This window comes from Alnus glutinosa, chromosome 9 (genome assembly GCF_958979055.1).
Source record: "Alnus glutinosa chromosome 9, dhAlnGlut1.1, whole genome shotgun sequence".
In the NCBI taxonomy this organism is placed as follows: domain Eukaryota; kingdom Viridiplantae; phylum Streptophyta; class Magnoliopsida; order Fagales; family Betulaceae; genus Alnus; species Alnus glutinosa.
Genome location: NC_084894.1, coordinates 19,343,292 through 19,359,333, shown reverse-complemented (window position 1 = coordinate 19,359,333; position 16,042 = coordinate 19,343,292). Strand labels below are relative to the sequence as shown.

The 16,042-nt window shown below is 37.1% G+C and overlaps 2 protein-coding genes across 3 annotated transcripts; both read left to right on the top strand.

The window, feature by feature from the left end:
* Positions 1–1,899: 1,899 nt before the first annotated feature.
* On the top strand, positions 1,900–4,426 carry LOC133878192 (vicilin-like seed storage protein At2g28490). The gene is made up of 5 exons (XM_062316706.1): positions 1,900–2,446; positions 2,862–3,043; positions 3,127–3,207; positions 3,279–3,686; positions 3,782–4,426. The coding sequence occupies exons 1-5, from the start codon at positions 1,990–1,992 to the stop codon at positions 4,244–4,246; spliced, it is 1,593 nt and encodes a 530-aa protein (XP_062172690.1). The 5' UTR covers positions 1,900–1,989; the 3' UTR covers positions 4,247–4,426.
* Positions 4,427–6,576: 2,150 nt separating this feature from the next.
* LOC133877079 (protein disulfide isomerase-like 5-1) lies at positions 6,577–11,679 on the top strand. 2 transcript variants are annotated; one of them, XM_062315314.1, is made up of 5 exons: positions 6,577–6,805; positions 7,048–7,106; positions 7,222–7,397; positions 11,143–11,243; positions 11,413–11,679. In XM_062315314.1, exons 1-4 carry the CDS (start codon positions 6,686–6,688, stop codon positions 11,235–11,237), a joined length of 450 nt encoding a protein of 149 aa, XP_062171298.1. In that variant the 5' UTR covers positions 6,577–6,685; the 3' UTR covers positions 11,238–11,243; positions 11,413–11,679. The 2 variants fall into 2 exon arrangements, with proteins under 2 accessions (XP_062171298.1, XP_062171297.1); XM_062315313.1 differs by having other exon boundaries at positions 11,143–11,248.
* The last annotated feature ends 4,363 nt before the right edge of the window (positions 11,680–16,042 follow it).

Genomic DNA, 16,042 nt, shown 5'->3' with positions numbered 1-16,042 from the left:
ATGATTAAGATGTCTAGAAGTAAGGAGGATCGCCCGAGGTAAATAAGTGATTATGGAAATGTATTTTCTCAACATGTGATATGTTAATAAATTGAGCATGAATAACTTTTCAAAAGAATATGTCTTGAACCTACTAATTTTCATAACATGTTTATAAATGTTTCAAATGGGTATTTGCTTATTATACGATTTATAAATATTGAACATCTTGTGTGAATCGTCATGTACGGATGGCGAGCACATGTTATATGGGCTTGACCATATGGTCAAAAAAATTTATTTTATGTTTGGCCTTGGATCAAATAGTTATTTGTGAATGGCACACCATGTACATATGTGTTATCATTACAAATTTTCTAATAGCATAGGCCACTCGAGGTTGAACTCAGTCAAGCTGCTAGTACATGACGGTATGTGGCAATATCCAAATCACCGGTTTTGTATTATAAGTCCTACGAGATAGCACCGAATCAAGCGGGAATGAATTAAGGGCTCGAATAGGCCATACGAAAGAAAGCTATGACTACTAATATTTATATATGTATAATGCATTTCTTGCATTAAGATACAAGTGAATTGTTACCGGAACTATGCCTATTTCGTCCCAAAATAAAACACATTTTTCTATGGCATAGTAATGAAGACAACACTTATGAGTTTTGTGAAAGAAAACCTATGCATGATCAAAGGAGGTTACATAATGTTATTTAAGTTTAAGGTTCATATCGTTGCATAAAACTATTTCTATAACAATTTATCTACTAAGTCATGGACTTACACAATACTTCCTTTCTATTGTGAAACAATCGGGTGCGTCTCGGGTTAGGCTGAGCGAAACAAAAAAGGGAAGGGGTACTTTTATAAAATTTAGAAACTTGGTCACCAAGTTCCAATTTCTTGAATTTCTACTTTTGACCCCAAAACTTATCTTAATTGCAACTGTGGCCATCACGTTGCATTCTCTAACATAAGATTTTGACCCCTCTACTTCTGTTAATTACGGACATGCCTACAAGTTTAAGTCTTCTAAAATTCGACTTTGACCCGATGATTTCTCTTAATTAGAATTTAGCCCAGATTTCATTTATTCCTATCTTTATCTTATCTCCTTTTAAACCCCAATCTTGGTCGCTACAAATATTCCTTCCCCCCCGCCCCCCCTCTCGCCCATGCATGCTAAAATGGTATAATTTCATTTGCATGCGGACTGTCACAGTTTGAATATTTTGTTAAGCTGTACCGTTGGAACGGTCCATGAAAGGTTTGATCAATGCCCCTTCTTCATCGGTACCAACCATTCGATCGGTCTTCCATAAATACCCTAAGTGTCCAACAGTTCCCCCATTTTTCTCTTTTTTGGAATTTAAAGCTAGACCAACTATACCAAACATACTTATTCCTAAATTAAGGGTGTTCTTAATCCTAATTTAAATACGTGGTGTTATAGGCACATTGGTGGTTATGTGAACATTTTTCTTTAGTCAATACAAATTTTTTTTTTTTCAAAAGTTATATATATATATATATATATATTATTGACAACTATATTGTTAAAACAGGGTTATTCCATATATCTCACTCCAAACAACTCTTAGAAAGAGGAGCATTAATTTATTTTTATTTTTTTGTTTAATGCTTTGTGAGTGCTTATTTCTCTACTAGAATCGTTAAAGAAGGGAAAAGTTCTAGTACAATTAAATTAAACAACTCAAAATTAGTGGAATACTATTAACAGACAAATTTAGGTATAGTTGAAATAAGTGGAGAGTTATCAAAGAACCATTCACTCACTATTTGATAACTTTCACCCACGTGGACGCTCGAAGTAATTAAGGAAGCGAAGAATTAGTAGTAAGTAAAGACATCTGAAAATGATGTTTCGTTTGAGATATTCAAGCAAGACTTTGTCTCTCAGTGACCGGATGCTGCTTGCCGGATCTGATCAACTGTGTCTAAACCAAAACCCGCCAGCAAACCCACGAACTCTGCATGCACGACACGCGTCCCCCTCAACTCTCTCTCTCCCCTCTTCTTAAACCCCTCCACCCAGCAGAGAAACTGCCACAGAGAAAGCCTGCGAGTGATAGAGAGAAGAGAAAAATGGGAAGCAGAGCGGCCCTTTTCGTCTTAGTAATTGTACTGTGCTATGGATTGGCAATGGCTGTGAGTTCTGTAGGAGATGAAGACTGGCGGAGGGAGAAGGAAGGGAGGGAAGACTGGAGGAGAGAAAGAGAAGAAACAGAGGAGGAGGAAACAGAGGACTGGTTCTTGTTGCAAGACTCAAAGAAAGTGGTGACGACCGATGCAGGGGAGATGAGAGTGGTGAGAAGCCTTGGAGGAAGGATTGTCGATAGGCCCATGCATATTGGGTTTATTGCCATGGAGCCCAAGACCCTCTTCATCCCTCAGTACCTTGACTCCAGCTTGATTCTCTTCATCCGCAGAGGTACGTATACTTGATGTCTCCTCTCTCTTTCTCCTACCCAAGAACCATGCAACAGAGAAATGCATGTTTTTTTTTTTTTTTTTTTTTTTTTTTTTTTTTTTTTTTTTCTAATTAGAATATTAATTACATAATAGATTCAGGATTTCCTATCAAATTAATCTTTATTATCTTCTAATTTTTAGGATAACTTAGTATTAAACAATTTTTAGAATAATTAGTATTGGAAGAGTAGACGTCCAACTTTACTCCACAATTTATTCCTAATTTCCATAAATATTCACTCTTTTTATTCTTTAAAAAAAAAAAAAAAAATTAAGTCACTTTAAAACCATATAAGTATGATAAATGGGTGTAGCATTATTCGGTTGATGGGGTGGGTCTTTGATGATTGATTTGTAAGCACAATTTGTTGCAGGGGAAGCAAAGATTGGATTTATATACAAAGATGCACTGGCGGAGAGGCGATTGAAGACAGGGGACGTGTACCGGCTTCCAGCCGGTTCGGCATTCTACTTGGTGAACACAGGGGAGGGGCAGAGGCTTCACATTATCTGCAGCATTGACACTTCTGAGGGCTTGGGCCTCGGTACTTTCCAGGTACATTCATCGACAAGTACAACCTTTTCAATCCCTCTTCTTTCTATCTATGATTTCCAACGTTGCAGTTTTCACTTCTGCAGTCTTTCTTCATTGGTGGAGGATCCTACCCAACTTCTGTTCTTGCTGGATTTGATCGTGAAACGCTTTCGCATGCATTTAACGTAAGCAAACAGTTAACTTCTTTAGCAGATTGTAATACTAAAACCTGCAACTAATAGAGCCTCCATCACAGGTCTCATTCTCAGAAGTAAGAGAGATCTTGACCAGGCAACGAGAGGGTCCGATCGTGTACGTGCCAGATGCTCGTTCCCCAAGCGTCTGGGCAAAATTCTTGCAAATGAAAGACCAAGACAGACTACAACACCTCAAGAGAATGGTGCTGGACTTCCAAGAAGAACCTGATCATGATCATCAAGAAGAGCAAACCTGGTCATGGAGGAAGCTCTTGAATTCAATGTTGGGAAAGGAAACCAAGAGAAGAGGCGACAAGGGAACCGGCAAATCCCCTGACTCGTACAACCTCTACGACAGACGCCCCGACTTCAGCAACAACTATGGATGGAGCCTCGCTCTCGATGAATCTGATTATGATCCTCTCAAACGCTCCGGAATTGGCGTTTATCTCGTCAATCTCACTGCGGTAATCCATTCCACTATATTTGTTTCTTATATTCATGTATATATGATTCATGAAAACCGCAATTTAGTCAATAGATATATACATTTATATGACAGGGATCGATGATGGCGCCGCATGTGAATCCAACTGCAACAGAGTACGGCATTGTGTTAAGCGGATCTGGAACGATACAGGTTGTGTTTCCGAATGGAACCTCTGCGATGAATGCTAAGATAACGGAAGGGGACGTGTTTTGGGTGCCAAGATATTTCCCATTCTGCCAAATTGCGTCAAGAACTGGTCCGCTTGAGTTCTTTGGATTCACAACGTCGGCACGGAAGAACCGGCCACAGTTCTTGGTTGGTGCGAGCTCAGTTCTCCGGACCATGCTAGGCCCTGAGCTCGCTGCCGCCTTTGGTGTGGACGAGGAAAGGCTACGGGACGTCGTTGAGGCTCAGCAAGAGGCTGTTATACTGCCTTCAACATGGGCGGCGCCACCCGACAAGAAGACGAAGAAGTTTGCGAGGGCGCCAAGGGTCATCAAGAGCTTTGGGAATGATATGATTATGGGTTTTGATTAGAATGCTAGTTTGATCTATTCTATCTATTCAGCTTTCTTTTCTTTCCTTTTTTCCTTTTTATTTTAGTTTTTTGTGGCTTTTCTCACTCTGGTTCTTCTTCCTCTTCGTTTCTGTTCAGAGTTTGTTCATGAATTTCCAGAGTTGTGAATAAGATAGATCGACTTCTGTTTTTTGGTTGAACTAGATTTACTTCAAGTCTTTATCCGCTTTGCTTAAGAATGGTTTCTTCAATCTGTGGCAAGATTGTAAAGAAGAAACAGGTTGCCTTCTAAGTGAAATGTTGACCTTCCATGGTGTCTGCATCATAAAAGAGTAATGCTACACATCATCTCCCTATCTTTTTTTTGTCCTCTCAAAATTGACGTGGCTCTTAAAAACACCATTGAATTTTTGATATATCACTCTTGGATTTTGATCCAATGGTAATTTTAAGAGCCACATCAATTTTAGGAGGACAAAAAGAGGACAGAGGGATAATGTGTAACATTACTCATCAGAAAAAGGCTTCATTTAGGCAATCATTCTCTTCTCTCCAGTTTTGGTTATGGCAATGCCCAAAATTGCATAACATTATCAAAGAGCAGGGAAAGGAAATTGTTAGTGCGGTGTGAATGGCACGCTCTTGCATGTTTTTTACGTTTTTACGATCATTACAAAACAAATATAATTAAGAAAATTTATTGGGGTGTCGATGGGTTTCACTTTGATATCTAAATAAGTCTTTGATTAAAAAATAATAAAAGAAGAAAAAAAAGTTTGCTTAATGCACAATAAATCAGTTACTAGTTTATACCTAGTATAAAGACTTATTTATAAACTAAGAGTTGGAGGCAAAAATTGATAATAAGAAGGAAAGAAAGAAAAACACAGAGGACTTCCTTAGTTAATGTTTTTTTAGGGAGTATTTTTTTTTTATTAAATATTTTATATTTTATTAATATTTTCCTTTTTTTTTTTTTTTTTTATAACTAAAAAAAGAAGAAGAAGAAGAAGAGAGAAGCCTACACTCACATAGAAACAAAAACAAGCGCAAACAATAGAATCAAGAAATTTTATTAGCTAAAATTTACTTTTTTCTATTTTATTATTAACTTCTCACTGACTTAACTATTTTAACTATTCACTTTTAGTATTCTATTAGATATATTTCCTCATAGCTAAACGGGGGTGGCTCGGCCACCCCCATTTTGCTCTTTGGGAGTGGTTCGGCCACCCCCTTTATTTTTTTAATTTAATTTTTTTTTCATATCTTAAATTTTTATGTGACAATGCTATTATAGGAATATTTCAACAAAAGTGATATTTTTGGTACTTTTTGATAGTTTGGGGCCCAGAGTGCTAGTAGTTCAATGTGCTACTTAAAAAACAAGGATAATTACACCACTGGTCTCGACTCTCTAGGGTTGGCCTAAATTATGAATCACTCCTTGTAGTACAAAAAAGTTCATGGAGAGTTTTTGTTGTAAATTATAATTACAAATCACTCTTTAAACCCGTTTTTCGTCCATCAAGTTAACAGAATTCTTTAGTTTGTCACGTCATATAAATAGTAAAAACAACCTCTAAATATCATTTGTATTGTAATCTACTAATGGACTTTGTGGACAGAAAACGGGTTCAGAGAGTGATTTGTAATTATAGTACCATATTGAATGATTCGTAATTTAGGCCAACCCCAGGGACCAGTGGTGTAATTATTCCTAAAAAATGGTGGTAGTTTGGAGGCTTAAATGTAGTTTTTCCTTTCATCTTTTTTTGCTTTGGGGTGACGGTGACAATTTTTTGTTAGTTTGAGAAATATTATCAATTAAATAGTAGTTTGAAAGGGGTAATGGACTTCCCCCCACCAAAAAAAAAAAAAAAAAAAAAAGTCCTTTCAATCACATGCTAACACATCAACAAGTTATACAAAAGAGTTGTAAGTCTATTGCTTTTCTTAATTTTATCTTTTTTTACTTTCTCTCAAGAGAAGAAAAGTATATCCCTTTTAAAAAAAAAAAAAAAAAACAAAAAAAGTATAGGCTTAGTTTGGTAACAATTTTAAAAACACTTTTCTATCTTTAAAACAAAAAACACATTTGTTTTTTTTTTTTTTTTTCGAAACAATTAACAAATAAAAACAAAAAAAATTCAAAACACAAAATACTTTTCAAATCTAATCCCACCAAAAAGCATTTCTCACATTTGTTTTAAGTCAAAATACTTTTTCAAACTAAAATAAAAATATTTTTCAAAACCATTATAAAAAATTATATTTTTAAAGAAAATAAAAATGAGGGATATATCTCACGTGCAAAGCACATGTTACTTAAACTCCCTTCTTCCTGCATGTTCACAAAAGCTAGAATACATTTTTTCCGAACTGGGCTGTGCTCTCAGGGTGTTACCGATCTATCAGCGGAAAAGAAACGCTTCAGACTCTGTTCAGAATCATCAGCGATGAAAGCGAGCCCTCGTTCTCTCACTCTCGTGTCATTTCTCCTTCTCCTTCTTCTGCGGCTAACGATTCACACCAGAGCCGAAGTCATAACCCTAACTGCCGACACCTTCTCCGACAAGGTAACGACCCCCAAAATAAAATCCCTAATTTATCTTTTAACCCCTTCAATTTCCTTATTTGCGCTCAATATCACATGTCAAATAAGCACCTCATTTTTTATCGCTTGGAAATGTTTAATATCCGAGCCCTAACAACTTTGTAGCCGTCCGATCTAGAGCGTAGTATGCAATTTCTTGATATTTGCCTATCAATGGAAGAAAAAACCAAAAATTTCAGTTTTTGGTATATCTTTTTTGTTTAGGTGAAGGAGAAAGGCACGGCGTGGTTTGTGAAATTCTGCGTTCCGTGGTGTAAGCATTGGTAATTATGGAATGTATATATATGTGTATATTTTTTGAATAAGCTAGAATTAAATTGTGGAATTTTTATTTTTTATGTTTTTTAATCTTTATATTTTTGTCAAATTGGGTTTCAGTAAGAACTTGGGGACATTGTGGGAGGAACTTGGGAAGGTGATGGAGGGAGAGGATGAGGTAGAAATTGGAGAGGTTGATTGCGCTGTGAGTAAACCAGTGTGTTCCAAAGTTGATATCCATTCGTATCCTAAGTTTAAGGTCTTTTATGATGGAGAAGAAGTTGCTAAATACCAAGGTAAAGTTCACATTTTTCTCTCTTTGCTAGATGGATATTGCATATTATTTTCATTGTTCAGTTGTGTTGCTGTCATAATGTTTGTCGATATTCATCGATTATGTTATTCCAATGCCTTTGAAATTCCTACTTAAGAAGCAAAGCATTTAAAACATCAACTGAGGCACTATTAGTGTGGTTCCTAGTATATATTTAGGTTTCAAAATAACTAATAAAAAGGTCAAGACAAGGAACGCCAATAGTGTTAAATGGGCTGAAAACTCTGTAGGCTAGTGCGTGAATATGTCGTGCAAATTTTTATGTGCCCAATGATATAGCTTCGCATTGGAAATTGCAATTTGGTGGGGAACATGCAAGTCTGGAAATGGAGTAATTGAGTTCTCACAAAAGTGATGCCACTTTAAAATTACCATTAGATGTGTGATAAATCACTATTGAATTTTGATCTAATGATAATTTTAAAGGCACATCACTTTGGGAGAACTCATGTCCTGTCCCCCTTATAGCATTACTCGTGAAAATGTCCTCACAAATGAGAAGCACATACCAGCTCTTACTCATTTAAGCGATAAAGATGAGTGATATAGGAGAATCTAACGGTATCCTTTTGTTAGGTTTGTGAATTATACGGAAATTCCAAGCAGACAAGGCTTGTGCATTTACTTCAGCTACCTTATGTGAAATAGCATTTTTGAAAAGCTTCTATAAGGAAGCATTGAAAGTGCTTTATATATTCATATAGATTTCGCCAAAATTACTTATAAAAAAAAAATAGATTTCGTCCAAATTAAGTCTGAAAAGTTTCATATATCAGCCATAATTCTCGAGCACTTCAAAGAACTAATACATATTATACATGTTGGTCTTACATATTGTCCAGCAGCTTAAATTGCCTTCTAGATAGTTGTGAAGTTGGAGCTACAGCATTACTTGGAGACGTTGTACAAGATGAAAATATCAATTTTATGTGACAAGGCCCAAAACTATGAAAACATATTATACTCCTTGGCCTTTCATATCGTATGAGCATGCCACTTTTGAGGGACATGCATCACAAATATTCACATGTTATTCATAAACCTAGGGCTTAACAATTTGTGTGGATGCTTATATGTCTATACCTGTTGATCAGATATTGGAGCTATCAATTATAATTGTACTCCAAACTCCACAGGTGCTGGAAATTGTATGTTTTTAATCTTTGGTTGTGATTATTGGTAAAAGAATGCAAATAATTAAGTTGCTTATCTTTACATAATTGAAATACCTTAAGTGAGCAAAGTTGTATCGATGCTTGGATGTGATTTAGTCCTCTTAAGTATTTTGAAGCGGCAATTCATAGCTCCACCTTGGACTCAGTGCTTCCATCCCAAACCAGAATATAATAGTATATGTGTTTCTGACATCTTATGTTACTTAAACAATAGTTTCATATCAGTTGACACGATAACCAAAGTGGTGGCAAGGGTGATCATGTATGGGCATCATAAGATGTGGGGTTGAGAATAATGGTGCTGGTGGTTGTAATTAGAATGGCATGAGTTATGGCTCATGAGTGATAATGATGATAGCCAAATGTGATTGTGATAGATTATGATATTGATGACTGGTAGTCATGATGTTGTAATGTCCTAAAAGAAAATCCATGATATTTTAAAAAAAGATAGTGATGGTATTGATGGATGGTTGCATCGGAATCGATGATTAGATCATAGAGATTGATGGATGTGGAATAATTCATGTGATATGAGGACAGTGAGAACAAGCTTTAAAATGAAATGATGGTGGTAATGATGATAGCTAGGTCACGTTGACAGTTGTGTTAGCAGCAATGCTGAATACGTGATGATATGTTACTTCGATCCTGGCCAAATACTTGTGTTCCACAAATAGGTTCAGGCTTCCAGATTTCTACATAAAGCAATTTTCTTTATTTGCTTGGTAGTTAACTAATCATGCATCCAATGGGATTTGAACGCTTGATTTCACCTACCACCCTATACTTGTGGGAGATGAAATTGCCATTAGGTCTGAAGTCCATTGGCTAAATATGGCAATTTTATGACAAAAAAAAAAAAAAAAAAAAGGTCAAATTGAGGAAAATGTTTGTCTAAATTTCCTCTGAATGTTAGCAAATAACCGTCATTTGCTATAAGAACTGAATCAAGGATTTGCCTACCCTTCACAATAGCATTCTGAGGTTTCGAGATAACCTTCTCCACAACCCTTCTCAATCTATTCGCAATAACTTTAGCAATGATCTTGTAGACTCCACTCACAAGACTAATAGACCCAAAATCTTTAAGATCCATCGCCCTATACTTCTTCGGGATTAGAGCGGTGAAGGTGGCAATAAGGCTTTTGACAAACTTACTATGAGCGTGAAAGTCATGGAAAACCCCCATGATATCAGTATTGATCACATTCCAGTAGTCTTGGAAGAACACGATGGAGAAACCATCAAGACCTGGAGCCTTATCTCTGTTCATGGCTCTAACTACCTCTAAAACCCCCTTTTCCTGAAAAGGAAGTTCTAACGAAGAGGTCTCCGCCGCATCCAAAGAGTCGAAAGCAAGGTCATCCAGCATAGGCCGCCAAATGTACGATTATGCAAATAAGGTCTCGTAAAACTGAGCAGCATAATCGCTAATAATTGGCTAATCAGAAGAAACTAAGCCGTTTACATAGAGAGACACGATGGAGTTGAACCTCCTATTCTAGTTGGCTACTCAATGAAAAAAATTTGTGCATTTGTCATCCTCTTTAAGCCAAAGAACCCTTTACTTTTGTCTCCAACTAATCTCCTCCTGAAGAATAGTATTTTCCAGATCTCTAATGACCAAACATTTCCTCACCTTCTCTTCAAGAGCTAACCCACGCTCCTCCTCCAATTTATCAAGAGCACTCAATTCTTCCAAGCAAGCTTTTTTAAGGAACTTCACATTACCAAACTCCTGCTCGTTGGATGGTTGCAGTGGAATTGATGATTAGATCATAGAGACTGATGGATGTGGAATAATTCTTGGGATATGAAGACAGTGAGAGCAAGCTTTAAAATGAAATGGTGGTGGTAATGATGATAGCATAGTTCGTGTTGAGCAATGCTGAATACGTGATGATATGTTAGTTCGATTCTGGCCAAATACTTGGGTTCCACAAATAGGTTCAGGCTTCCAGATTTCTACATATAGCAATTTTTTTCTTTTGCTTGGCAACTAATCATGCATTCAATGGGATTTGAACTCTTGATTTCACTTACCACCCTATACTTGTGGGAGATGAAATTGCCATTAGGTCTAAAGTCCATTAGCTAAATATGGCAATTTTATGACTTGTACCACTGAAACAAAAGTCAAATTGAGGAGGAAAATGTTTGTCTAGAGTAGATCTGAATGTTAGCAAATAACTGTCTTACATTTATGAGTATGAAAAGTTTAGGCTTCCAAATTTATATTCAGTAATTTATCGTCTTGTATTTCCTTCTTTTTTATTTTTATTTTTTTTTAAAAAAAAATCTTTTGGGGCATCATGCTCACACAATGAAAGAAATTAAATTGTTATGTTGAAGCCCTGTAGATGTCAGCGTTTTTTGTGCTCTGTACATTATTTGTTTGGTTGATTTGACACGAGCCAAGTGGTGCTATGTAGTAAATTTTAGGCTGATGCTTTGAGCCTTGTCCAAGCAAAAGTTATTCTTGTAACCAGGAGATCTGACTTTCCTTTTGCATATTGCACAAATTATCAGGACCAAGGGACGTCGAATCACTTAAAAATTTTGTCTTAGAAGAAGCTGAAAAGGCAGCAGCAAAAGCACAGCTTGGCATTGATCAAGAATTGTAATAACGTGTAAGGTAGAAACCTTATCTCTCTTTATTAGCTTTTCTTGTTGTACCCTGGAAAGGTTGAGTATGGAAACCACTCTTGATAAACAAAATTTCTGTTTGTTTTACTCCAGTGAGATCTTTTGTGAATATTATTTGGAGAAAATAATTTTAAATACTTTCTTGTGGTGCAGTTGTGGAACTTTCTACTTGAACAAGGAGCGCCATAGCTCTATACAGCAGACTTCACATTTATGGACACCCCAGCTCAGTTATCATCTTGTTGTGGGTTCTAGCAGTAATTATAGAAAATGAACTCCACCTTTGTTCTTGTGATCAGAATTTGTTTAATCACGAAGAGACCAACCTAGAATTAATCTTGGGGACAAAGAGAATCAGTTTGTGTTAATGAACTTTGAATCTCATGAAATCATGTTTATGAGAAATTTTTGTTTTCTTCATTTATAATTTTTGAATTAAATTAAAAAAGAAAAATGGATTGAAGGTTGCATATTATCAAGCGTAGTAGCCAATTATCTAGCCTTTGTATTTGGGTATGGAATCTTACAAATTTATTCTAACTGTTTCAGATCATCTGACGAACTATTTTTTTTTTTATAAGTAGATCATCTAATGAACTACTCTGTATTACAGTCAATCTTTCATATTGCCGTCGCCCAGCCATCATCTGAATGTTCAAAGGGGAAGTATATGCTATTAAAAAAATATATGTTTATATATGTTAAGGGACACATGGTACTTGTAGATATTAGGTTGTGGGGAAATTCCTGTTTCTTTTTTGACGTGAAACCCCCAATCCCACCTTCAGTGGGACGGGTAAACCCCTACCTGACCCATCGCAAGAGATAAGTATCGCTTAAGACCGGGGCGTTTGTGTAAGGAGTCAAATCTGAGCATTCCAGTTGGGTAATGGTATCCCAAGCTGACCCTACAGTCCAGTTTCTAGGAAATTTTTTTTTAGATAAGTAATAGCAATATGATACTTTCATTATAAAAAATAATAAATGTCTAATAAATTCTTGAGCCAATGTGTGATTTGAAATCGATCTCACTTTTGAAAAATTGACTTTTGCTGCTTAAATTTTTTACGGATTTGAAATCATTCATTCCATGATTTTTCGGTTCATTTTTGTAACTTCCGCTGGTATTACGTTAGCTTTTTCGCCACATCATCTTAAAATATATTTTTTTTATCCTATTATAAACTTGAAAACTTAAAATTTTATTTTTTATTTTATTTTTTTAAAAAAAATGAAAAGTCAGGGGAGTTTGAGGTGGTTGGCGCCACCCCAGATGGGTTTGGTGGCCGTGCGGCCACCCCTAGCCCATGGGGGAGGCCACGAGCCACCCCAAAAATGGCGTTGGCAACCTTTGGAGGTGGTTGCGTGGCCTCCCCAAACTCTGGGGTGGTCGTGAGCCACCTTAGAGGTGGCTCGCAGTTCACCCCCCTCCCCAAGGGGAGTGTGGCTACCCACAAACCCCTCCCCCTTTTCCTATTATTATTTTTTTAAAATAAAAATAAAATTTTAAGTTTTTAAATTTGTAATATAATAATAATAATAATAACTAATATTTTAAGATGATTTGGAGAAAAGGCTAACGTGGCACTAACGGAAGTTGTGAAAATGGACGGAAAAATCACGGAATGACTGATTTCAAATCCGCGAAAAAATTAAGTAGCAAAAATTGATTTTTAAAAAATGAGGGATCGATTTAAATCGCGCATTGACTCAAGGAGTTATTAAACATTTACCCTATTATACATTTAAAATACGGTAAGTTGCAATACGGTATTTTAAAAGCAAAATTGTCCCATATCTCCTAATTTGGCCTTGTGACATATAAGTCTTTAGTTTCTAATTTTAACAATTAAATATCAGAATGTTGACAATACGACAAATTGGTATTTTCATCAAGTTTTGAATTGTAGAAGTGCCGGTTGGTAACTTCTCCGCATAAAACCAATGAAATTAGGGTAATGAATTTTTTACATCACATTGGTGTACATCAAGTCTACACCAAGACACATAAGGCGTGGGACCTACACATGTGGATCTCATATACATGGATCCCACACCCTATGCGTCTTGGTGTAAACTTAATGTAAACCAAAGTGATGTAGAAATAACACATCTCATGAAATTATACCATGTGCATTAAAAAAATCATGTATGGTTGTAAAAAAACAAAGGGTTAAATAACTCGTAGGTACATGTGGCATTTGACTTGGAATAAATACCATAGGTATCGTAAAATGTCATAAGATATGCTGAGTTGTCGTCACAGGGACATGTGTCGCGTTTTTACTGGTAGTGACATGGAGTTTTGTAAAAGAAAATGGATAGAACCTAGATGAAAGTACCAAATGAGTATTTCCATTAATGAGAGATATCACATGCGATGCTTTTTAAAATTGAGGCGATCGTTTGATTATGACCATACTACATGTACCGCTGAGGTATTTAAAAAAATTTTAAAAATAAAAAATAATAAAAATAAAAAAGGGAGGGTGGGGGGGGGAGGGAAAACAAGAAGAGCTCGGGCTACTGAAGAGTAGTGCTTCTACAATACGGCAACCATGTTGAAAAGAAGGGATCTAATGTGTCGGGTATCCTTAAATACACACCTATGAATCTGTCAATCCAAGTTAAGGTCCCAATCTCATGAACCATTGAATGTATGGTCCAAGTCTTCCACTACCCTCCAAGCCTCCATCCATGTACCGAGGTCCATACCCACTATGAAATGGATGAAGTGGCTTTATCATGGATGGAGCTAGAAAGTGTTGGTACAGTTTTTGATATGGTTGTGACAGCTCACTCCTTTTCCTTGGTCTTCGTCGTCTGTTCACTGCAAAAGAAACACAGTGAAGAGAACACGCTGGGGTTGACCGGCGTTCCTCCCTCCAATGCCTAAGTCAGTCATCAAGTGTGTATTGAGTAAAAGTGTATAAAATTGTAGTCTTGCTTTCGTGCCTGAGGTCCTGACATATTTAGAAGTCGGGTGTTAATTACCTTCTTACCCCTAGGTTTTGTCTCTTTCTCCCTCCCTTAGGAACATTGTCGAGCTCAGACTTTAGCTCATAACCGCCCACCTTCCATGTCGACACTCTTTCTTTAATAATCTCAAGGCGAGATTTACAGAGGTAAATCCAGGATTAACATAAATCCTAGATTATTTAGGGCGAGGCACGGTTTCTAAATATTAGGGATAACGCGGGATTCGTTCCCTGGATACTTGGGGTCGGACATAATAGACTTCTAGTCTGTTGTGTTCCTTCTGGGCAGTATGGTGACCGGGACTTCTGATTGCCTATTCTTGCAGGCTTATATCAAGCGGGCCTTGGGCCCAGGCTCCAGCCCGAATAGACATGGGCTGTCAGGCTTGTGGCTCTGAATATGGGCGGGGCCGGAGTGAGATTATTCCCAACAGTTACCCTACCAATTCCCTTATCCGAGCTTAAAGCTTGGATAATGGGAATTATTAGGGTTAAATACCTTACACACTCCTGTGGTTTCAAAACTTTATTTTTTACTCCTTGAGTTTTCATTTTTTCATAGGAAGTACATGTGCTATGGGAAAAGACGAAAATAGTACCTCCGTTAATTTTTTCATCCAAAACTAACATCTAGCCATGTCATCGGACACGTGTTAGTGTACCTGTGCGACACCTGTCCTCAGATGCAACGTTAGTGTTGATGTGGCTACTACATATATATATATATTTAAAAAAAAAAAAAAAAAAAAAAAAGGAAAGAAAGAAAGAAAGAAAGAAAGAAGAAGAAGAAGAAGAAGAAGAAGAAAAGAAAAGAAAAGAAAAGAAAAAGAAAGAAAGAGGCCTTCGGAGTGGCTGAACCACTCCCAAGGGTCACGGGGGTGGTTCGGCCACCCCCAAGGGCCAAAGTGGAAAAAAATAAAAAAAAATTAGGTTTTCCCCCATGGGGTGGCTGAACCACCCCCATGGGCCAAAAAAGAAAAGAAAAAGGTTTTCCCCCATTGGGTGCCCGGCCACCCCTATGTGGCCCAAAGGGATGGCTAAGCTACCCCTACATTTTTATTTTTATTTTCTAAAAAGGCCATAAAATAAAAAACCAATGCACCATTTATGATACTTATGCTCCGTTTGTTTCGACGTAAAATGGTTTTCGTTGTAAAATGGTTTCAGGGAAGTCATTTTTCTGGAAAATATTTTTTCCCGAAAGCATTTTTCGGTGTTTAGCGCGTACAGAAAATCACAAATATTTTTCATATTTTCATTCAATCATATTAACCTATAAAAATTAATTTTTATTCAAAAAATATAAATATTAATATAAAATAATATAAAAATCATCGATGACGAGATTCGGTCACTGACCGACAAGATTCTGACCATTTTTACCTGATTCCGACTAATATAGCCAGAATTCGAGATAAAGGCTGGAATCCGGACAGTTTCGTCGAAATCTGGAATAGCCGGATTCCAGCGAAAGTGGCCGAATTCCGGCAGTTTCGTCGGAATCCGGCAGGCTGGCCGGATCTGGCCAGATCCGTTCGGCCAGCCGGTCATTCTGGCCAGATCCGGCCTTTCTGGCCATATCCGGTTAGATGGCCGGAATCCGGCCGGTCTGGCCAGATTGGTTGCTGGAATCTGGGCTGGTCGGATTCCGGCGACATTAACCGGATGTTGTCGGATTCCGATACCGGCAATATTTCGATGGTGGTCGGCTGCTTGAACATGAACGTCAATTGTGTCGTTTAAAATAGATCGACCGCGTCTGGCGTCTTCGGAAAACGATTTACGCTTTTAAAAAGCGTAAATCA